Here is a 23471-nt window from a genome sequence, read left to right as displayed (position 1 = left end):
CTGCTGTGCTGAACACTCGTTCAGAGTACACACTGGAGGGTGGGCAGCTTAGGTATTGCAAAGCAAGTTTGTACATGGGTTTCCAAATGGCCTGCTTTTCTTCCCAGTAAGGAAAGGGACTGTCTGACATTTCCATATCAACTACCTCTTGAAAGTAATCCTCCACCATCCTTTGCATGTTTATACTCATATTGGATGGAGTTATGGGCAAAGTGACACATTTTTTTGAAAAATCCTTCAAACCAGCCCAGATGTTAAATTGTTCTGGTCTGCCCCCTGCGTCTTCCCTGCTTCTTTTTTGGAAATTTAATTTTTTACGAGCAACAGCTTGAGAAAGTGAAGGAGGACACGTCGTCAAGCCGAGGCCCAGTTCAGCGGCCAACTTGCTGAGCAATAGCTCCTTGCAAAAGTTCACATCTCGCTCATTTACAAGTAAAGACTCAATGTAGGTTTTAAACCTTGGATCAAGCACAGTGGCCAAAACGTACTGATCCGAGTTCAAGATCTTAATAACTCGAGGATCATTGTGAAGCGAATTAAGTACTTGATCGACAAGGCCAACATACTTTGCTGAATTGCTTGCTTTCAGCTCCTCCTTCATTTTCTCAAGCTGCTTTTCCAATAGTCTAATTAAAGGAATGACTTGGCTCAAACTAGCAGAGTCTGCACTGACCTCACATGTCACAACTTCAAATGGTTTCAGCACCTTGCACAGCACTGAAAGGATTCCCCACTGTGCAAGAGTGAAATACATCCCCCCTCCTTTCCCAATGTCATGACTTGTGCAATATGCTTGGATGGCTTTGCGCTGTTCCTCCATCCTCTGAAGCATGTACAGGGTGGAATTCCACCGAGTTACCACCTCTTGCTTAAGTTGGTGGCAGGGCAAGTTAAACTGCTCTTGGAGCTGCTGTAATCTCCTACATGCTGTGGCTGAATGCCTGAAATGGCCTGAAATTTTACGGGCCACCGAAAGCATCTCCTGCACCTCACGGTTATTTCGTAGGAAGCTCTGCACCACCAAGTTGATGGTGTGAGCAAAACAGGGACTATGTTGGAAATCACCCAGCTGTAATGCTCGCACTATATTGTTGGCGTTATCTGAAATGACATACCCTGGGGAGAGTCCGAGTGGTATAAGCCATGCATCAATCACATCTCTCAGTTTGCGTAACAAATTGTCAGCCGTATGCCTGTTAGTGAAGCCGGTGATACAAAGAGTGGCCTGCCTGTGACAAATGTTACGTAGTGGTGTACATGCTGCTGCTGTTCCTGCTGGTGAAGGTGAATGACCAACCCAGTGGGCTGTCACAGTCATATAGTCTTTGGTTTGGCCACTTCCACTTGTCCACATATCTGTGGTTAAGTGAACAGTGGGCAGAATGGCATTTTTCAGCGCAATCTCTACATTTTTACACACTTTTTGGTATAGTTGTGGAATAGCTTTACGGGAGAAATGGTGTCGCGATGGAATTCTGTAACGCGGACACAAAACCTCAATTAACTGTGAAAAACCAGCTGCGTTTATTGCGGAGATTGGACGCAGATCTAACACTAACATTGCAGCCATGGCGTCTGTGATTCGCTTGGCGACTGGGTGACTGCTGTCATATTTGCTTCCCCTCGCAAATGATTGTTTCACAGTTAATTGCTGAAATGTAGGACTGCTCATTTTATTAACCTGCCTCTGGGATGACGATTCACCCCCAGCAGCAGCAACAGCAGCAGCAGGACTAACGCTTTCTTCAGAGGAATCAATAATAGTGCCGGAGTCATCCAGCCTTAAGTGGGATGCCGGGCTAACTCCGAGCGCTACTGAGGATATTGATGAGGATGGTGTGGTGGGTGTATTTTGTAGCCGTCGGTATGTCGGTGAGCGGAGGGTCTTAGCTGATGAGGGAGTGCTTGTATTCTTTTGGGAAGAACTTTCAGCTTTTCCCAACACTTTGCCATGAACTCTCATTAAATGGCGTAACATAGACGAGGTTCCAAGATGGTTAAGGTCCCTCCCTCGACTGACTGTGGCTTGACATACACTACAAATGGCTATACAATTGTTGTCTGGATTTGGGTAGAAATAATTCCACACATAAGAAGTGGATTTTTTTGTTTTATGCCCAGGCATGACAATGGCCTTTTTCTTGTCACGTGCCAGAACTGCTGCCACTGGTGCAGGACTTACACAAACAACCTCATCCTCATCAACATCCTCATTAGCGCCCTCGTCGCCTACACAAATCTCCCCCTCATCCTCTTCTAATTCCAAAGTGGCATCCTCAATTTGGGTATCACCGGCTACACTCGGGCTATTAAGGCACACATCAGCAGAATGCTCACGATTAGACATCCCACTGTTGGATGGACTCTCCACAGGGATTGTTGTCATTTGTGAATCAGAGCAAATATTCTCCTGTAATGCCTCACTGTTATCTTGCAGCTCGGCTTTGACGCGTAACAGTAGTTGTGCACCAATTGTAGGCTGGGTAACTTTTTGGGATCTGCCACTAATAGCCAAAGGTGAAGGCCTCATTCTCTCTTTGCCACTGCGTGTGTAGAATGGCATGCTTGCAATTTTATTTTTATCGTCACTTAACTTTTGCTCAGTTACACTTCTTTTTCGCTTCAATACAGTAAATTTTTTTTTGGTTTTTGTTTTTTGCACTAATTTGAAAACACTCTGTTGTTTGACATCGCCTTGGCCAGATGACGTACTGGGAACACTAACATCAGGACTGGTGACAGAACCTGGTTGCTCATTCAGATCATATGTGGACTGCTTTGAATCCATTCTGAGCGCAAACCACTGGGGAGTGCTAAAAATTATTTAGTAGATACTGCTGACAGTTATGACTTTTGACAGCCAGAAATATTAATGCACAATTGGGTAGGACACCCCAAAAGCACTGAGGAGTGCTAAAAATTATTTAGTAGATACTGCTGACAGATATGACTTTTGACAGCCAGAAATATTAATGCACAATTAGGGAGGACACCCCAAAAGCACTGAGGAGTGCTAAAAATTATTTAGTAGATACTGCTGACAGATATGACTTTTGACAGCCAGAAATATTAATGCACAATTAGGGAGGACACCCCAAAAGCACCGAGGAGTGCTAAAAATTATTTAGTAGATACTGCTGACAGATATGACTTTTGACAGCCAGAAATATTAATGCACAATTAGGGAGGACACCCCAAAAGCACTGAGGAGTGCTAAAAATTATTTAGTAGATACTGCTGACAGATATGACTTTTGACAGCCAGAAATATTAATGCACAATTAGGGAGGACACCCCAAAAGCACTGAGGAGTGCTAAAAATTATTTAGTAGATACTGCTGACAGATATGACTTTTGACAGCCAGAAATATTAATGCACAATTAGGGAGGACACCCCAAAAGCACTGAGGAGTGCTAAAAATTATTTAGTAGATACTGCTGACAGATATTACTTTTGACAGCCAGAAATATTAATGCACAATTAGGGAGGACACCCCAAAAGCACTGAGGAGTGCTAAAAATTATTTAGTAGATACTGCTGACAGATATGACTTTTGACAGCCAGAAATATTAATGCACAATTAGGGAGGACACCCCAAAAGCACTGAGGAGTGCTAAAAAATATTTAGTAGATACTGCTGACAGATATGACTTTTGACAGCCAGAAATATTAATGCACAATTAGGGAGGACACCCCAAAAGCACTGAGGAGTGCTAAAAATTATTTAGTAGATACTGCTGACAGATATGACTTTTGACAGCCAGAAATATTAATGCACAATTAGGGAGGACACCCCAAAAGCACTGAGGAGTGCTAAAAATTATTTAGTAGATACTGCTGACAGATATGACTTTTGACAGCCAGAAATATTAATGCACAATTAGGGAGGACACCCCAAAAGCACTGAGGAGTGCTAAAAATTATTTAGTAGATACTGCTGACAGATATGACTTTTGACAGCCAGAAATATTAATGCACAATTAGGGAGGACACCCCAAAAGCACTGAGGAGTGCTAAAAATTATTTAGTAGATACTGCTGACAGATATGACTTTTGACAGCCAGAAATATTAATGCACAATTAGGGAGGACACCCCAAAAGCACTGAGGAGTGCTAAAAATTATTTAGTAGATACTGCTGACAGATATGACTTTTGACAGCCAGAAATATTAATGCACAATTAGGGAGGACACCCCAAAAGCACTGAGGTGTGCTAAAAATTATTTAGTAGATACTGCTGACAGAAATGACTTTTGACAGCCAGAAATATTAATGCACAATTAGGGAGGACACCCCAAAAGCACTGAGGAGTGCTAAAAATTATTTGGTAGATACTGCTGACAGATATGACTTTTGACAGCCAGAAATATTAATGCACAATTAGGGAGGACACCCCAAAAGCACTGAGGAGTGCTAAAAATTATTTGGTAGATACTGCTGACAGATATGACTTTTGACAGCCAGAAATATTAATGCACAATTAGGGAGGACACCCCAAAAGCACTGAGGAGTGCTAAAAATTATTTAGTAGATACTGCTGACAGATATGACTTTTGACAGCCAGAAATATTAATGCACAATTAGGGAGGACACCCCAAAAGCACTGAGTGCTAAAAATTATTTAGTAGATACTGCTGACAGATATGACTTTTGACAGCCAGAAATATTAATGCACAATTAGGGAGGACACCCCAAAAGCACTGAGGAGTGCTAAAAATTATTTAGTAGATACTGCTGACAGATATGACTTTTGACAGCCAGAAATATTAATGCACAATTAGGGAGGATACCCCAAAAGCACTGAGGAGTGCTAAAAATTATTTAGTAGATACTGCTGACAGATATGACTTTTGACAGCCAGCAATATTTATGCACAATTATGGGGGACACCCCAAAAGCGCTGGGGAGTGCCAAATATGAAGAAAAAATAATAAACCTCTATTCTCCTCTCTGCACTAGCGATTTTGGTTAGAGCAATTGCAAGAACAATATTGAATTCTCTGTCCCTGCTCTAATCAGCCTATGACTACACCCTGCTCTCTCCCTCTGTCAAATGGCGATGGATTGCTGTGGAGGCGTGTATTTATAAAGTTGAAGTATCGCGAGAACCGAGCCCCGAGATCCGACGACGTCACAATGACGTTCGGCCTCGATTTGGATTCGGAATGGGCGGGAGAGTACCGAGCTGCTCAGCTCGGTCCTCGGATACCCAAAGTTCGGGTGGGTTCGGTTCTCGGAGAATCGGACCCGCCCATCTCTACTTGTAACGCTCCATGTCATAGTCCTTTGCTGGTCCTCATACACTGCCGGACCCAGTATCAGTTGCAGTAAAAACCTTGCTTCTCGGTATCTTAATGTATTATGCATGCAGAACTACACAGTGCCACTTCTCAGTTTGTATGTTGTGTGCAATGCACAGTGTCTGTCCTCCATGCACAGTAGTAATTCTCGTTTTCTTTATGCAACTCTCAATCTGTTTTGTTATTCTGTATGTATTATAGACACCTGCACAGTACTACCCATACTTGCAACCAACTTTTCCTCGTTGACTTCAGGGAGATCTCGGGGGAGGTGGGCGTGCGGGGGCGGGGCTTAATGAATCGCATCATTTTGGCCCCATCCCCTAAATGATTGTCACAATTTGGGAGGTTGTCCTGCTCTCCCGGGAGGTCTCCCAGAAATGCAGGAGTCTCCTCTCTTCCGGGAGAGTAGGCAACTATGCGTTAAAGAAAAGCATCAGGGAGAATGTCAGACTCTTCAGGGAGTGAGGGAGATCACCCCTATTTCAGGGAGTCTCCCGGACATTCAGGGAAAGTTGTTCTGTAGCTGTTAGTTGTATTATGTGCAGTAATGCAGTTTGCATTTATTAAATAGAATGATACCTGTTCTTTATAGAGTAATACTGAGTGATCCTATGCAGCTGCTGGGAAGAAAGCATTGCCAATTGCACAGTGCACATGTAAGCAAAATGTTCTTGGGATTGGGAGAATTGCTGGAAGTCATTGAAGCTGTATTTTAATATTGACATACTTAGTATATTCCTCTATAAGGTGCCATACCCGCTGTGACGTCACCGGCAGACAACATGGCCGCCAGCACTGGGCAAAGTCTAGACTGGTTGCCAAGGCAACCTCGCCCCCCCTTATACTGACAGCCGCCGGCAGAGGGCGCGCTACTATAATCCCGTCAGCCCGCCAGGTTCATTATCGGATCCCTCCGCGAAAGCAGAGACGCGGTGCACCCCCCTTCCGCCGTGTAGTCATCCGCGCGTGTTGCCGCCATCTTGCGGGGACCCAAACTTTTGGAATTTATGAAATAATTGAGAAAACGTAACGACCTTAACTCGGAGGGACTCATAGGGGGGAGAAACCGAGCAGGCACGCTGGCTGTGTCCGCTGGCGGGAAGGACGGTGAGTACGGTCCGAGACCCCGACATATAGTCCGTGGGTATAAATGTGACACGGAGGCATGGTGGCCCCGGCCTTGTTGTTGTCCGGGCGCCTGGTGGCCCTGAAGGGCGGGGGCGCTGCCGGAGGGATTAACATGGCGGATGTTGTCAGAGGACTGTGAGAGAGTGTGGCCGTCCTCAAGGCACAGTACTGCCCCCCTCCCCTCACTGCCCCTGACCCCAGCTCCTGCCCCCTTCATCTCACACTACTGCCCCTGCCCCCAGCTCCTGCCCCCCACCCCACTGCCCCTGCCCCCAGCTCCTGCCCCCTCACCTCACCCCACTGCCCCTGACCCCAGCTCCTGCCCCCTCACCTCACACTACTGCCCCCGACCCCAGCTCCTGCCCCCCTCACCTCACACTACTGCCCCTGACCCCAGCTCCTTCCCCTCACCCCACTGCCCCTGACCCCAGCTCCTTCCCCTCACCCCACTGCCCCTGACCCCAGCTCCTTCCCCTCACCCCACTGCCCCTGACCCCAGCTCCTGCCCCCTCACCTCACACCACTGCCCCTGACCCCAGCTCCTGCCCCCCTCACCTCACACTACTGCCCCTGACCCCAGCTCCTGCCCCTCACCCCACTGCCCCTGACCCCAGCTCCTGCCCCCAGCTCCTGCCCCCCTCACCTCACACTACTGCCCCTGCCCCCAGCTCCTGCCCCCTTCATCTCACACCACTGCCCCTGACCCCAGCTTCTGCCCCCTCACCTCACACTACTGCCCCTGCCCCCAGCTCCTGCCCCCTCACCTCACACTACTGCCCCTGACCCCAGCTCCTGCCCCCTCACCTCACACTACTGCCCCTGACCCCAGCTCCTGCCCCCTCACCTCACACTACTGCCCCTGACCCCAGCTCCTGCCCCCTCACCTCACACTACTGCCCCTGACCCCAGCTCCTGCCCCCCTCCCCTCACACTACTGCCCCTGACCCCAGCTCCTGCCCCCCTCCCCTCACACTACTGCCCCTGACCCCAGCTTCTGCCCCATCACCTCACACTACTGCCCCTGACCCCAACTCCTGCCCCCCCCCCCCCTCACCCCACTGCCCCTGACCCCCCCCTCCTCACCCCACTGCCCCTGACCCCAGCTCCTGCCCCTTTACCTCACACTACTGCCCCTGCCCCCGCCCCCAGCTCCTGCCCCCTCACCTCACACTACTGCCCCTGCCCCCAGCTCCTGCCCCCTCACCTCACACTACTGCCCCTGACCCCAGCTCCTGCCCCCTCACCTCACACTACTGCCCCTGACCCCAGCTCCTGCCCCCTCACCTCACACTACTGCCCCTGACCCCAGCTCCTGCCCCCTCACCTCACACTACTGCCCCTGACCCCAGCTCCTGCCCCCTCACCTCACACTACTGCCCCTGACCCCAGCTCCTGCCCCCTCACCTCACACTACTGCCCCTGCCCCCAGCTCCTGCCCCCTCACCTCACCCCACTGCCCCTGACCCCAGCTCCTGCCCCCTCTCCTCACACTACTGCTCCTGCCCCCTCACCTCACACTACTGCCTCCCTGACCCCAGCTCCTGCCCCCTCACCTCACACTACTGCCCCTGACCCCAGCTCCTGCCCCCTCTCCTCACACTACTGCTCCTGCCCCCTCACCTCACACTACTGCCCCTGACCCCAGCTCCTGCCCCCTCACCTCACCTCACATTACTGCCCCTGCCCCCAACTCCTGCCCCCCTCACCTCACACTACTGCCTCCCTGACCCCAGCTCCTGCCCCCTCGTTATTATTCACCTCACACAGCTGCCCCTGACCCCAGCTCCTGCCCCCTCGTTATTATTCACCTCACACTAATGCCCCCTCACACTACTGCCCCCCTGACCCAAGCTCCTGCTCCCCTCCCCTCACACTACTGCCCCCCCTGACCCCAGCTCCTGCCCCCTCGTTATCATTTATCAGCCCCCTGACCCCAGCTCCTGCCCCGTCGTTATAATTCACCTCACACAGCTGCCCCTGACCCCAGCTCCTGTCCCCTCGTTATCAGCCCCCTGACCCCAGCTCCTGCCCCCTCGTTATCAGCCTCCTGACCCCAGCTCCTGCCCCCTCGTTATCAGCCTCCTGACCCCAGCTCCTGCCCCCTCGTTATTATTCACCTCACACTGCTGCCCCTGACCCCAGCTCCTGCCCCCCTCATTATCAGTTATCAGCCCCCTGACCCCAGCTCCTGCCCCCTCATTATTATTAACCTCACACTGCTGCCCTGACCCCAGCTCCTGCCACACTCGTTATCAGCCCCCTGACCCCAGCTCCTGCCCCCCTCGTTATCAGTCCCCTGATCTCAGCTCCTGCCCCCTCGTTATTATTCACCTCACACTGCTGCCCCTGACCCCAGCTCCTGCCCCTCGTTAATATATTCACCTCACACAGCTGCCTCTGACCCCAGCTCCTGCCCCTTGTTATTATTCACCTCACACAGCTGCCTCTGACCCCAGCTCCTGATCCCTACACCACTCACCCCCTGAACAGCCTGCAACCCCATCACTTATCACACTGACCATTGTTAAACACCAGTCATCCCCCCCCCAGCCCCATCTCCTGACGCCTATACTCATCACACAGACCATTCCTACACTACACATCCCCCTGATCACCTGACCCCTACCCACCCAGCCCTGACTATCCCCCCAAACCACCTCTTATCCCCCCATGACCCCACATTGTCCTGATAACCCCCCAACCCCATCTCCTGACCCCTACACCACTGCACATGCTCCTATCCACCCCACCATAACCACACATCCCCCAGCATCACTATACAACCACCAGACAATCCCATCCACCTTCACCACGCTTTCCTTTGACCACTCCATCCCCTGACCCCAAACACCACACATCCTCCTGTCCTCCTCACCTCAACATCACCACTGATCCACCAGACCACCCTTCCCTGTAATCACTCCACCACACATCCCCCTGACCACTCCAAACACCACCCACTCATTATGTAAAAACAATAATAAAATGATTTGCCTTGCTAATAGTCGCCACATTGGGATAACGTGTGTGCATTCAGGCCGTAGAAAATTAACTTGCTATTTGTCACATACATGGAGTATAAAGGTTTAGAGCCAGGCAAGAAACCTACCTGTGTGCTACATTATTAGTATTTATGAATTTCATACCCTCCCTCCTCATCTCAGCTGGGTCCAGTTTTCTGCCTCGATTTTGCTTCCTGATCTATGACCAGGGCCGGATTAAGGGAAAGGAGGCCCCTGGGCTAAGGGGGCCTCCATTTCCCTGTGAGGGCCCCCCGTGATCCAAGCCGCCCCCAAGGCACTTTCCTCCTCCTGGCATTGTGGTCCTTCCCTTGCGCGCTGTGCGCTCTTTGCTGAGGAGATCTCGTGAGAGTGAGACTGGCGAGATCTCCTCAGTAAGGAGACTACAGCGCGCCGGGGGCGCCCCCGACCGATCAATACTGCTGCTGAGCACTTTCAAGGGCCCCCTGGATGTCCGAGGCCCCTTGGCTGTAGCCCAGTTAGCCCTAGGGTAAATCCGGCCCTGTCTATGACCTGGAAGTATGTCAGTGTTTTGTTGTCTCCCAGTGTAAAGTCTACATGCAATACCAGTGCTGTGTGCTGCTAAAATAAAAAAATATTTACACTTCTATACTTTTATTAAAGCTTATGGTTGATGGTTCATTCATTGTTCCTGTGCGTAGTATAGTTGATTTTCGCTGTTCGTACTTTAGGCCCTGAAGCTCTTACATTTATTTGGACAATCCATTTATGAATCCAGTCCGTTGATAAGCAGGGTAGAGTTAGAGATTTAGCTTGGACATGCCGCATGTAACACTGCCCAGATTATTTACATCTCCCCCTCCCCAATGTGCCCTGCTGTGTCTACAGATATTTATCTTGTCCGTGTGACCTGGAGAGAGTAGGACAGGATCCCTGATCCACAGATTGCTAGTCCTCAACTAAAACATGCTTTACGAGTGAGTCTGTGTTGGGTTTGTCCTTCTGTGTGTAGATGGCGTTGGACCTGGGGAAGAGATTGCTAGAAGCTGCCCGCAACGGAGAAGATGATGAGGTTCGACTGTTGATGCAGAACGGGGCTCCTTTTACTACCGACTGGGTATGTATTTGGAATAATATCCCTATAATACTGTCTACATTTGCATTGTCGACCTAATATTGTTGACATTTTGAACCAAATGAATGTCTTGCCGCCGACTGCATACCCCGTTGAGATATCACTGACAGGTTGTCTCTACATCGACCCATATAAAGGTGCTCGTACACACTGCCAGTTTTTTCGGTCAGTTGGACCATTTTATGTATGGACCGAAGAAAGACCGATGACCAATATGTGATTGGAAGCTTATTTGGTTTCATTAGGGATGGAAGTAAATGTATTTGGACGTTTACTATATCTGACCGTTTGTGGACATTGTCTGTCTTTGCTTCTGGTTGAGTTGAGCGGTGCTTTAACTGGTTTGGCAAATAACTTTGGGATATATACATAGCACAGTGGCTCAGTGGTTAGCACTTCTGCCTCACAGCACTGGGGTCATGAGTTCAATTCCCGACCATGGCCTTACCTGTGTGGAGTTTATATGTTCTCCCAGTGTTTGCGTGGGTTTCCTCCGGGTGCTCTGGTTTCCTCCCACACTCCCAAAAAACATACCTGGTAGGTTAATTGGCTGCTATCAAATTGACCCTAGTGTCTGTCTATGGCTGTTTGTATGTTAGGGACTTTAGACTGTAAGCTTCTATGGGGCAGGGAGTGATGTAAGTGAGTTCTCTGTACAGCGCTGCGGAATTAGTGGCGCTATATAAATAGCTGATGGTGATGATACACAAGAACATTATTTAATCTGTCGCTTCTCCTTTCGATGTGTGAAAGGTAGAGAGATGTATAATCATTCTCTGTTATTTGTCGATTATTAACTTTTATGTATATAGCGCCTACATATTATACAGAGAATTTTTAATTCTTCATATCGGAAGCAACTCCAGTGGAGCTTACAATCTATATATACCCTGCCACACGGATACAAACACAGACACTAGGGTTAATTTTGTCAGAAGCCAATTAACCTCCCACTATGTTTTTGGAGTGTGGGAGGAAATCGGAGCAAATCCACGCAAACACGGGGAGAACATAAAAGCTCTGTGCAGATATGGCCCTGGTCGGAATCAATCACATGACCTCAGCACTGCGAGACAGCGATGCTAACCGCTATGCACTTTCATGTGTCCCTTGAGGGTACAAAGTACCCCTCCGGTCACTAACGTGTTCAATGTCTGATGCTAGTGTCCTGCAAATAACTTTTTATTTGGCACACTTTTTTCTCCTTAAAATGAATTCATAAAGCGTGATTGGTCCTGTTTGATTGGCTAAATCATTACCATTGTTTAGCAGAAGGACTGTGTCTTGTGATTGATATGTAATGTGATGTCTTGGCGTGTTTTCTAGCTTGGAACGTCCCCTTTACACCTGGCTGCCCAGTACGGGCACTTCTCCACCGTGAAAGTGCTGCTCCAAGCGGGCATCAGCAGGGACGCCCGGACGAAGGTGGACAGGACCCCTCTGCATATGGCGGCAGCTGAGGGACATGCCCACATAGCGGACCTGCTCATTAAGGTATAACCAGAGGGTGGTGCCCGGGAACAGATTAAGTCGCCTCCTGTAATGTTTATGTATGTTCCATCCGTGGTGAGCAGGGTAACCGTGTCACGTTAACTCCCCTGTAGAACGGAGCCAATATCAACGCCAAGGACATGTTGGAGATGACCGCTTTGCACTGGGCGACGGAACACAATCACCAGGACGTGGTTGACCTGCTCATTAAGAACGGGGCGGACGTCAACGCCAATAGCAAATTTGGGAAAACCGCCTTCGACATTGCTCTGGACAAAAATAACCCTGAACTGTTGATTACATTACAAGTGAGTCTGTTATTCTCCAACGCTGAAATAACGCTATACATACAATATGTGGATAATGTGTGGTGTATTTTATTTGAAAACCTGCACTAAAGACCAGAAACGGGGAAAAAACTAAATTGTTTTCTTCTCCGAGATAGTCCCACAGATATGATCATTGAACTCCTCCTACTGCCGTCACTGTGAGGAGCTCAACTGAACCATTTAATTAGTAGGCAGATGCCAGGCGCTGTATGGAGAAAGACTGGGTACATTTTAAATGCAGTTTAGTAAATTTTAGGCATGGTGCTCCATGTGGTGGGAAAAATCCCTTATTTAAAGGTACCAAGTCTTGTGGCCGTAGTTTAGGGGTAACATGTTTTCTTTTAATGCACAAGCGTTAACTTAGTAGTGTGTGTGTAACTTTTTATATGTGCGTTCATACAAATATTAGTTACAGAAAAGACAGCGGATATAACCTTGTGTAACGTTTCCTGCTGTCACAGGACAGGAAGTCTAGTGTCCCTACAATAAAATGCTCCCCAGTATTCACTGCCTTACCCCCGATATCTCCTAATTTTTCCAGGAACTGACCTGTGTGTACATATAATTTTCAGAATTGTGAATTCTTTTCAAAACAGATATATAATAATATGATGCAGTGAGTCATAGAAGGGAGCAATATTTCCTTTGCACATTAGACTTCCTGTCAATGATGAACCATACAGGGAGTCCTTTATAGCTAGAACTGGCTGATAACAGAGGACAGCAGCTTAAGCTTATCGTGTTTTAACAATATACTGTGCTGAATTCTCTTGCATTATTTTGTTGGCGATCCTTCCAAATTATAGCAACGTCGTGCCCTGACGCTGAGCCTGTAAACATTCAGTATTGTCTTGTCTTCCCGCCTCTCTCCGCACAGGAATCCATGCAGGGCCATGTCCGTCTGCAACCGGTGAGGACTAACGCCATCACCGGGTCGTCTCCCCACTTCATTCTGACACAAGGGGATTTGGCCAATCTGTCCAGCCTGGTGTCTACAAGCACCATGAAGTCCTCTGCAGGTACGCTGTGTATGCTGCCCTTTGTGACATGTCCTATCTGTAAGACAGTGCGGTCATTCGTTTTAGTTTGTTATTGTTACGTTAGGAAGTGTTATGTAAATTTAACAGTACAAATTGTTTCCTCTTCTGAAATCCCTTCTGCTTGTTGTAGTCTCCTTTAAATTCCCCTGGCGTCCTCCTTGTGTATTAATTTCAGAGTAGTTCTAATAGGAAAATAAGATCTCTAGAGCCTGGCTGGGGAACATGTCCTTACATTGAGAGAGCTTTTATATATTAGATTTTACTTAAATGTCAGTTGTTTTTGTATATTTGTTATTGTTGCGTCGTATAGTAGGGTTGTTCACCTTTAGACAAACACTCATCAAAATTAGTCTCCCCACCACGTTTAAGCTAAGACAATACCTGACTTTTGAATGCCCAGGATCTGCAGAGATGACTGTTGACGGTCTGAGAGAGCTGTGAAACGCGTTGGGTCTTGTCTGGATCAGGGAATGATTGTAAAGATGTGGCTCCGTTCTAGTGATCTGCGTCTGGAACTGAAGCTGCTCACTGACAATCTGCAGATCACTTCCATGGTCACAGATCGGTTCTCCTGGGTAGTTGATGCTGATGGTCACTTTAGAGGATTAGCGGTTGTATTATTTAGTGTAACCTGGATTGCAGTGGACAGACCTCCACCTAACTGCTACATCAAATGGACGCACAATACAGCATGTGGTTTTCTAGAGGTGGACAAACCCTTTTAAATGAAAGGTTGATATGATGACATTGCCAACAGACTATATTAATGTTTTATGACGTTGCTAAAGATGGGCATTTGGGGATTATCACCTATCGTTACACAAAAATGGGTTTAGACTTCCGATAAGGTCCACGCTTGGTTTTGGACACTAGGTGGCGCTGGTGTGGCTTCTGTGCACCATGTAGTACTGGCTGAGTTATATACCAGGAATATTCAGCTTCTCCTGTTCTTTCTATTGCAGTAGCCAGAAATGGCGGCAACATTCAGATCACAAACTCTAATTCCGTCCTGGCCACCCTGGCAGCGCTGGCGGAGGCCTCCTCTCCAATCTTAGGCACTGACAACACCCAAAGTGAGTATGGCAGATTAACCTCTCTTCTCCCAGACTGCTGTGTGCGTGATGGAGTCTTGTCATTTGTTTTTCGAATAAAAATTGACCTTGGGCAGCGGCTGTCGACAACGGTCGTCTAACTCTGTCCCTGGCTCGCCGAATGGAAGCTATTCTGTACATTTTGCAATGCGCAACCCCTCTTATACTACAGCGTGGTAGGGTTAGGTCATTTCAGATTTGACTGTATATCATTAGCTGTTGGGGAACAATAGTTATTAAATTGCTTTAAATGCGACCTTTAAACTTTTACACTCATCCCTTAATATCTTCTATTGCACAAATATAAAATATGGGGTTAGAATCCTTTTAATTGCAGACAAGACGGTCGCAGGGACGATCTTTTTAAAAGTGCGCGCCCACAAATTTACTGTGTCCGACACAGCAGTGGGATTGTGGTCTGAAACTGTATTCATGAGCATGCCGCCTATACATACACAAGGTAGGAGAACTCTCCTTCTCTGTAGCGATAAACTACATGAAAGCTTCTCTTATATTACAGTGATTAATCACTAGCCCATCTTGCAGCAGCTTGTTTCTCCAGGGGTGATAAACACAGTCCACTATTGATGGATGTGCTATGCGACCGTCCCCTCCGATTGCACAATGCCGTTGTCTAATGAAGTCCGTTTGACTATAATTGCATGAGTAATTCATCGCTCAGTTTATTTTTTTGGCGTTTGCTAGGTTATTCAGGGCAGGAGATTCTCCTTTGACCTGTGCAATGAGGTTTCAGAGCAATTACTCAGAATGTAATTAAACACGGCGTAATTAGAGTGTTTCCTAATAAGATTTAATGACAGCGACCTACAATATTGCCCGTGTCACCCTGCCATTAGAGATTGACCAGCTGTGGATTGTGGATGGGAAACTGGGAGTGCAAAGCGTTTTCTCTCCACCCACTCGTCCCTCCATCACGGCCAAGGGGAGGCATTGTTCCTCCTTAAATAGTGAGTAAAGACATTTGTGGACGTTAATGTGTGTGTGTGTGTATATATATGCAAGCCTGTACCCTTACTAATATCTAGGTTTTAAAAGAGGACAGAATCTTGACCTATGTAGCACTCCAGGTGTACTTACACCTGGAGTGCTACATAGGTCAAGATTCTGTCCTCTTTTCAAACCTATATGTTATATATATGACCTCAGCACCCCCTCACATAACAAAGTTAATTTAAGAGTGAGGTTGGTTGTTGTCTAGTGTGGAGCGGTTTTTCCTTTTCCCCCACATTCCCTGTTTTTCCCTTTTGAGACCCCTTACTAATATCGCCCAGCTGTGCTTCCCGACGCTGCGGCTGATGTGACGCGATGGTTAGCCATCCGTATCGTGGTCATGGATGGTGCAGTGGGTACAATGTCAAAAAGAGATAGGTGCCCACAAAATGCTGTAAAAATACTAAGAACGATACCATAACGAAGTTTATTTTATCTGCAACTTTGCGAGCAACAAATTTCTTTGATTATGCAACGATCCTGTTGCACAAGACTGATTGGAACGTGCGAAATATTAAAAGCACGTTATAGCTGTGAATGTTACGTTGTATTTGGAACCGAGTTATTTGCACTTTCTTTTTTTTAAAAAAATGTATGGCCTCCCACCTTGAATTAAGGAACCATAGCTATCTTGTATAATTTGTCATAAATTCGTGAATTATCCTCCCGTTTGTGACGTCACCTGCGGTTTTTCTTACTGAGTGTTTTTTTTAAAAATTTATATAGAAAACTGCTGCTGGGTTGTGGCATAATAAAATTAACACATTGCTGCCATTAATTTAAGACTTGGATGCAAAATTAAATAAAGTAAATTTTTTGGGCAATTTCAGAAGCTAGAGCTTGTGCTATTGTCTTGCTGATGCCCTAATTAACAGAAATGCTCTGTACAAGCTGTGGATTTGGGGCTTCAAAGACATGAGTGTTATCGGTGATGTCATAACGAGCATAACTGAAATGTGCAGATTTATAGTTTGAGCTTTTTGACCTATATCTGATCCCCCTTAGAATTTAAACTGGGCAGCGAGCTGGTTTTCGTTGTTTTAAGTTCCGCTACATAGTTGATCGTGGGACGATGTTGCCTTCTTGCCATGGTTCTTTCACACGACCTCTAGGAAGTGAAAACATCTGGGTTACATTGTGTCAGCCGGTAGTGAGGATACGCTGAGTTCCGGAGTAAATTGGTTGTGAACGTTCTGAGACTCTTGTGTTCCGTCCAGATTCCACAGCCGAAGTCGTCTCCATGGATTCTGCGTCTGTCAGGCAGATGGTGGAAAACGGAGGCCAAAGAGTGATAACCATCGTCACGGATGGAGTCCAGCTGGGTAACCTCCACGGAGGGTTTTCCGCCGAACATATCCGCCACCCGCTCCTAGTTACCATCCAGAATGGAGATCAAGGTAACTATTGCTTATTCAACAGAGTGACGCCTGCTGTCACTGATATCTTGGCGTGATCATGATGAAAATACTTTGACTCCCATCTTGCTTTCAAGGCAGATTTAAATGAGTCGGGTATCTTGTTCCAGGAGTGAGGAGCTCAGTGGGAGAAGGCAGAGCAGCCAGATTATTTATTGAGTTACAGAATCCTCATCAGTCTTCCGGAAGTAGAACTTGGGTGATAAGTGATGTAAACTATAGGGTGTAAGAAGTCTGTTCAGATATTTGAGTAGTTTGTCTAAAAAGATATTCATGCCGAAAAGAGCAAAGTGAACAGACAGCCAACCTCCCTGGTTTTTCTAGTGATACAGCAAACCAAAATGGCAGAAAGTGTTTTCTACTTGCAAAGGTGGATTTTGGCCATAAACTTCATCCACATAGTCCGTAATAGGCATTAACAGCAGTTGTGCAAGGCCCTATGGCCATTGTCGTTACGCAAGATTTATTTTTATAGACCTAGCCCAGTTTCACACACATTTTAGATGTCAGGGTGTCCAAAGGCACATTGAAAGAGATGCTAAGATCAAGCCATAAACCCAGATATATCTATTTTAGCGGCTTGGATGGAGACTAAGGACATTTGTTTTGTAAAAAGCTGCTGATTTGGGAGTGAACATATTTCTCAATGAGTTTGGATAAGATTCAGTATAGATTTCGGTCTATAGTTTGAATTAGTGCTTCTATCTCCACTACTGTGGATGCGGATGGCTCTAGCTGTTGGGAGTCTGTCCAGATGACACGGTAGAGTTTAGTAAGGAGGTAATAGGTTTAACAATGACTGGGGCAGTGAAGTGTAGGAACTTTATTGATTCCAGCAGTTTCCTGATTGCAAAGTGCACAAATTAATTATTAATGACCTTCCAGAAGCCTGCACAAAATGTCCAAGGTTAAATTGTTTGAACGTTCTTGTGTATAGGACTTTTTGATCTGATTTGTGCACGTGCTTTAGACGCATGAACAAATGATCCTCAGTTCTCTCCGAGAATTCATTGGCCAGTAAGCTCCCTCTGTGCACTCGATGTAAACTGACCCACCCGGGGGAAAAGCAGAAGAAGTATTGACAGGACGTAACTGATCTTTGTGTTCTAGTGGTTGCTGTGCCGGAAGAGGACGTCATAGAAGAGGTGGTGACGGAGGTGGAGGCTCCGCCAACCAAGAAGGCTAGGATAGAGCCCGTTGAAGCTGCCAGAGAGGAGGATACGGTACGTTGTCTGTCTTCGTCGTTTGTGTAGAACACGTTTCCCTATAGTCCATTTTGGATAGTTACTCAGTATCTTTAATTTCAGACATATTGTCAGGGGCTTGCCATGATCCAAGAGTGGGATTGGCTGACTGGTACAGGGGCTTGCCATGATCCAAGAGTGGGATTGGCTGACTGGTTCGGGGGCCTGCTATAACACAAGCATAGGATTGGCTGGCTGCTTCAGGGGCCTGCTATAACACAAGCATAGGATTGGCTGGCTGTTTCAGGGGCCTGCTATAACACAAGCATAGGATTGGCTGGCTGCTTCAGGGGCCTGCTATAACACAAGCATAGGATTGGCTGGCTGCTTCAGGGGCCTGCTATAACACAAGCATAGGATTGGCTGGCTGTTTCAGGGGCCTGCTATAACACAAGCATAGGATTGGCTGGCTGGTTCGGGGGCCTGCTATAACACAAGCATAGGATTGGCTGACTGGTTCGGGGGCCTGCTATAACACAAGCATAGGATTGGCTGACTGGTTCGGGGGCCTGCTATAACACAAGCATAGGATTGGCTGACTGGTTCGGGGGCCTGCTATAACACAAGCATAGGATTGGCTGGCTGGTTCGGGGGCCTGCTATAACACAAGCATAGGATTGGCTGGCTGGTTCGGGGGCCTGCTATAACACAAGCATAGGATTGGCTGGCTGGTTCGGGGGCCTGCTATAACACAAGCATAGGATTGGCTGGCTGGTTCGGGGGCCTGCTATAACACAAGCATAGGATTGGCTGGCAAGGGATTGACTGTCTGATACAGGCATGGTAGCTGTAAATACTGGTCTAAGACACAAGTGGTAGCATTGGCTCCACTAGAGCTGGAAGCTTTTCACCGCAGGAGAATGTTCTCCGTCTCCCTTACCTGTGTTTCCCCCGTGTTCCCCCTGCAGGACATTCACGACGAAGAAGCCAGGAAGGTGTTACAGCAACAATTGCATGAGGCAAACTGCAGAGCCCGCGAATACAGACAGCAGCTCATGGAGAAGGAGCAGGAAGCCGAGGGCTACCGGGTCAAACTGGAAAACCTGGCCCGACAGCACATCAACGGGGAGAGCTACACGTTGCTGCAGGACGGAGACACGATCATCATCTCCACTGAGGAGCTGGAAGGGACAGAAGTGACGGAGATAGAGACAGTGGAACACCATTGTGACATTCCCATGGAGGGTGTCGCCCTGTGACCGAGCAGCTGATTTTGTAAATAGGGGTCGGAAGCCAACGAACTATGTCGGGGATTCAGGGAGAAATTGGTGCGCCCTCTGCTGGAAGACGGGAGGACTGCAGCTGTCTATTGTCAGACAGACTTTGCTGAATACTCAGCTGGATCCAGTCCAGCCAGTGTTTTTAATGCCGTACCATTTTTTTTTTTTTTTTCGTTTTGCGTCGCCTCCACCTCCGCCTGGCTGCTTCTGGGCAATTCAGAAAAATATTCCCCTGACTCCGTGAATGTGAGGTCTGTACAGCTGTGCTTCAGGGAATGTTTTGTCCTCCTCGTTGTGGTTGGGTATCCACAAGCAGATGCAATTTTTTTCCTACAAATTATTGTTTAATGTAAATTTGCATATCTATAAGCCTTTATATTTATATATTCTCACAAAGTGCTGACTTTCATTCCATACTTTCTTTCTTTCTATTTCCCCTGTGTACAGAAACATATTCTCAGTAAGGAGTGTGTTCTTGCTATATACCCTGTAATGTGGTCTCGCATGTAAAAATCCCCACACCCCAGGGGGGTGCACCTGTGACCTATGCACAGCGGAGGCAGTGTGAGGGCAAATAGAAGTCATGAGAATTCAATCTAACGTTTCACGGTGTGTTTTTCTTCCTGCCCGTCACTGCTAAACCATTTAATGAGGGGAATCCCAAGGGCTTTGTGGAATAAGACAAGGTTTTTTTTTGTTTTTTTTTAATGATATATAGTAGACTTGATGCTCCAAATTGCTGAACACTCAGAGTAATAGCCTCATACCTGTATGAGTTGTGTCCTCAAACATTGATGATTCAGCGTCCCAGATCCATCACTTTTTGGCTGCTCATCACCAATGTCTAGAACGATCGCATGAAAGTCGAGTGACTATCGGCTGGTTTGTAACTCAACTAGTTGGTCAACTCCAACGCATGTCCCATCGGGCACATTACCGACAGGTCTGTGCAGAATATTATTCCAAACTTAGCAAGTCTTGGAAAATGTGGAGAAGGAGTTTGATCCAGGGCATCGAACATCCAGGGTTGTAGGTGGGGAGAGGATTATTTATATGATCTATGAGTCGGTGTGTGGTTGGCTGGTCGGGGGTCGGTAACGTGTACATTCCCATCTATGCGAAGCACGTTTTAAGTAATTATAACTATACATTATTGTGTACATGTGTTCCATTTTACCTGTTTGATACAAAATAGTGAATTGTCTTTTTAAAAAAAGAGATAAAAGAAATGGTGTGTTTTTTTGGGGGGGATTTTTTTGGTATTTTAAGCATCCTTGTTCATTTTATTTTTTTAATTTTTTTTCAAGTCAGCCTCTGGTTTATTTACTGACAAAGTGGAACTATTCGGGCACCCACATCTTCCAATTGGCTGTGATTGGCTTAGTGCACTTTTTACAATGAAAGCCAGTGGCTGGTTGCTTGAGGTTGCAGTAATTTGTTAGGAAAACAAGCCCCGGTCCATAGTTTTTGCATCAGGTATACAGGGTAAGGAAATGTTTTTTTTTTTTTTTTTAAAGCCCTAAACTCTATTTAGGGAAAGCGCATGTTGTCCTGGTCACATAACGCAATCTTTGCAGCACATAGAAACGGCTTTGATTCCAGATATGGAACATGAGCTATGTCCATGGCATGTATTGTTTATACATGCTGGGGAAGTATTTTCCGCTGGCATGAATTACAACGATTGGATATGTGACTCTGCCATACATCACTCCTTTATAACCTGAACAAAAGCCATTTCCAGCGTCGGCTCTATGACCATATTGCTCAGGAAAAGATGGGCTTCATGAAATAATCATATATTATGATACACGGCTATGTCAGAAATGTGACGGAATCTACCTCTAAAGACGAGAGCGAGTCGTCCTGTTATGAAATCATTTTTATTTGTTTTTGTGCAAAATGTTCCGACATTTAATTGGACATTGCAATCTTGGCACTGATTTTTATTTTTTTAAAATTGAAGTTGACCTATTCCCTACACCCAGCGCCGGCAGCCGTTTTGTCGTCTGATCCTGTATCAACGTGAATGTGGTTCTCTTCTGTTCACCAGGAATGAGCGATATCGCTGAGGCTCCTGTCTGTCTTTTAACATGTCCATCATGAGGCGGCTGCTTGGCGTTCAGGCGCAGAGTGAACGGAAGGACGCAAGCTGGTCATTCGGACAACAGAAGAACCCTTCATCACCGCCCGTGGTGTCGCTAGGGAATTGATTGGATCAGTTCGCAAAATGTCCGTCTCCACGGTGTATAGGTTTTGTATGCCGCTATCTGCGATGAGATTTTAGTCACCGACTAAATAACGCTTTAAGAGAAGCCACAGCGACACCTACAGGCTATAAAAGCAATGGAACGCAGATTTTACATAATGTCTTAACAGAACCACATAAAATGAAAATATATTGTAAACACTGATTTTATTTCTTATTAATGTGGCAAAGATGAACTCTATTATTTAATTCCACAGAACATATGAAATCGCTTTTTTTTTTTTTTTTTTCATTAACTGATTAAATAATTTCACATTAGTAGGACAGCCCCCGAACCTTCTGCGGTCCGAATTTGGCTATTTTTTTTTTTCCTGAAACTTCGTCAGGAAGCTTTCGGATCTCTGTATGGTCGCACACGGGAATGCAAAGCTGGGATTAGAGACGAGAGACTGGCATGTCAATGCTGAATATTATTATTGCAGAGCAGAGTTACCATAGCAGCCGTTCTTAACTCACTTAACATTCATTTAAAGCTGCGATATCGGGAGTTTGACGTTCCTCCAAAAACATAGCCTTGCAATTGGGACTTCAGTGCTGTCATCATGGAATTAAATGTAATGCAGACATCCCGACTAGTTATTTGGATGGTGTACCTTAATACAGGGTGGATAGGAGGCTTTTAGAGCCAACTGGGATAAATTGTAGCTTACCACCCATGTTATCATCGGCTACAAAGCCACGACTCTGGGAAAGATTGTGTATATAGAAACTGAAGGAATTTTAGAGGTTTTGCATGTCCGAGAAACACTTTATTCAATGTATATATATTTTATTTTTAAATGCCCTATTTATGTATTTTATCTAGTTTTCCCCCTACAATCCCACATGCATTTATGGGCGAATACGTCTGCAGTGATTACATGTGAATATTGTGTTCTATCGCGTTTTTCTCGGACACCAATTTTGGGGCCTTTGCAAACTCCCATCAGGCCAAAACAAGTACGATAAAAGAAGCATAAAATATTCCGAAATCACATATATAGGAGAAAGAGGGACGGGGGGAGTCATTGGAACGGTCCTCTGTCTAACTTTTTGATATGAGTGCATGAGCTACAAGTGTAAAGACACGTTTATTACATATATACATACTAATGAAACGCTACGTGTCCTAACCAATCCTGTGATTGGCGAAAAAAGTTTTTTTTATTGTTTTTTTGTTTTTTTATTTGAATCTTTGTAAAGTGTTTAAGGTTTTAAAGCTTTCTGTACAGTGTACTATGGTTTTATCCCAAGTGAAACATTTGTAATATCCATGGAAAATGATTAATGTGTGAGGCTACACAAAGTATTTTGTTAATAAGATTGTGAGGCGATGTTCGGTATGTATTCTATACTTTTTTCTACTAATTTGTAAAGAATTTTTATATTTCAATAAAAGACTTATATTTTGAACTACACGGATGTCATTTTAAGCTGAATGGTCATGTTGAAGGGCTGTACGTGAGGTTGAACACTTGTTTTTGAAGGACGGGGGGAAAACTCGGAGTGGGATGCGTGAGGACCGGGCTGTAATGCAACAAGCGAATCGTGATGCATGTCCAAAAGTCGGAAAAGGAGATGTTGAAGGAACGACCAGAACCTAAAGATGACCTCCAAGATAGAAAAGTGTACTGGCCACATATTGCTATATACTTTATATAGTAAATATACTATACTGCAGATTAATTGGATGCTGACCATAACGGATCCTAGTGTGCATTAGAGAATTTAGACTACGCTCCGACAGTGTGGATTATTAAATATTCTTTGTACAATACTGTGTATATAATAATATTTTTGTGTCTGGTCTGTCTTACCTTCAAACGTGGTGGGCA

At 46.2% G+C, this 23471-nt stretch overlaps 1 protein-coding gene across 3 annotated transcripts; it reads left to right on the top strand.

Annotated features, from left to right (window-relative positions):
* Window positions 1–6207: 6207 nt before the first annotated feature.
* On the top strand, window positions 6208–23049 carry GABPB2 (GA binding protein transcription factor subunit beta 2). 3 transcript variants are annotated; one of them, XM_075192034.1, is made up of 10 exons: window positions 6208–6410; window positions 10425–10529; window positions 11874–12041; window positions 12251–12346; window positions 13245–13386; window positions 14370–14480; window positions 15356–15466; window positions 16727–16906; window positions 18035–18147; window positions 19077–23049. In XM_075192034.1, the coding sequence occupies exons 2-10, from the start codon at window positions 10425–10427 to the stop codon at window positions 19365–19367; spliced, it is 1317 nt and encodes a 438-aa protein (XP_075048135.1). In that variant the 5' UTR covers window positions 6208–6410; the 3' UTR covers window positions 19368–23049. The 3 variants fall into 3 exon arrangements, with proteins under 3 accessions (XP_075048135.1, XP_075048134.1, XP_075048136.1); XM_075192033.1 differs by having other exon boundaries at window positions 6210–6410; window positions 12152–12346; XM_075192035.1 differs by lacking the exon at window positions 15356–15466 and having other exon boundaries at window positions 6212–6410; window positions 12152–12346.
* The last annotated feature ends 422 nt before the right edge of the window (window positions 23050–23471 follow it).

This window comes from Mixophyes fleayi, chromosome 12 (genome assembly GCF_038048845.1).
Source record: "Mixophyes fleayi isolate aMixFle1 chromosome 12, aMixFle1.hap1, whole genome shotgun sequence".
NCBI lineage: Eukaryota > Metazoa > Chordata > Amphibia > Anura > Limnodynastidae > Mixophyes > Mixophyes fleayi.
This window is presented reverse-complemented; position numbering and strand designations above follow the sequence as displayed.

Coding starts and splice junctions, on each gene's coding strand:
- GABPB2 (XM_075192033.1), top strand. CDS start 10,425: ATGGCGTTGGACCTGGGGAAGAGATTGCTAGAAGCTGCCCGCAACGGA. Junction 12,042..12,151: donor TAGCGGACCTGCTCATTAAG/GTATAACCAGAG, acceptor ACTCCCCTGTAG/AACGGAGCCAATATCAACGC. Junction 14,481..15,355: donor AGGCACTGACAACACCCAAA/GTGAGTATGGCA, acceptor CCCTGCCATTAG/AGATTGACCAGCTGTGGATT.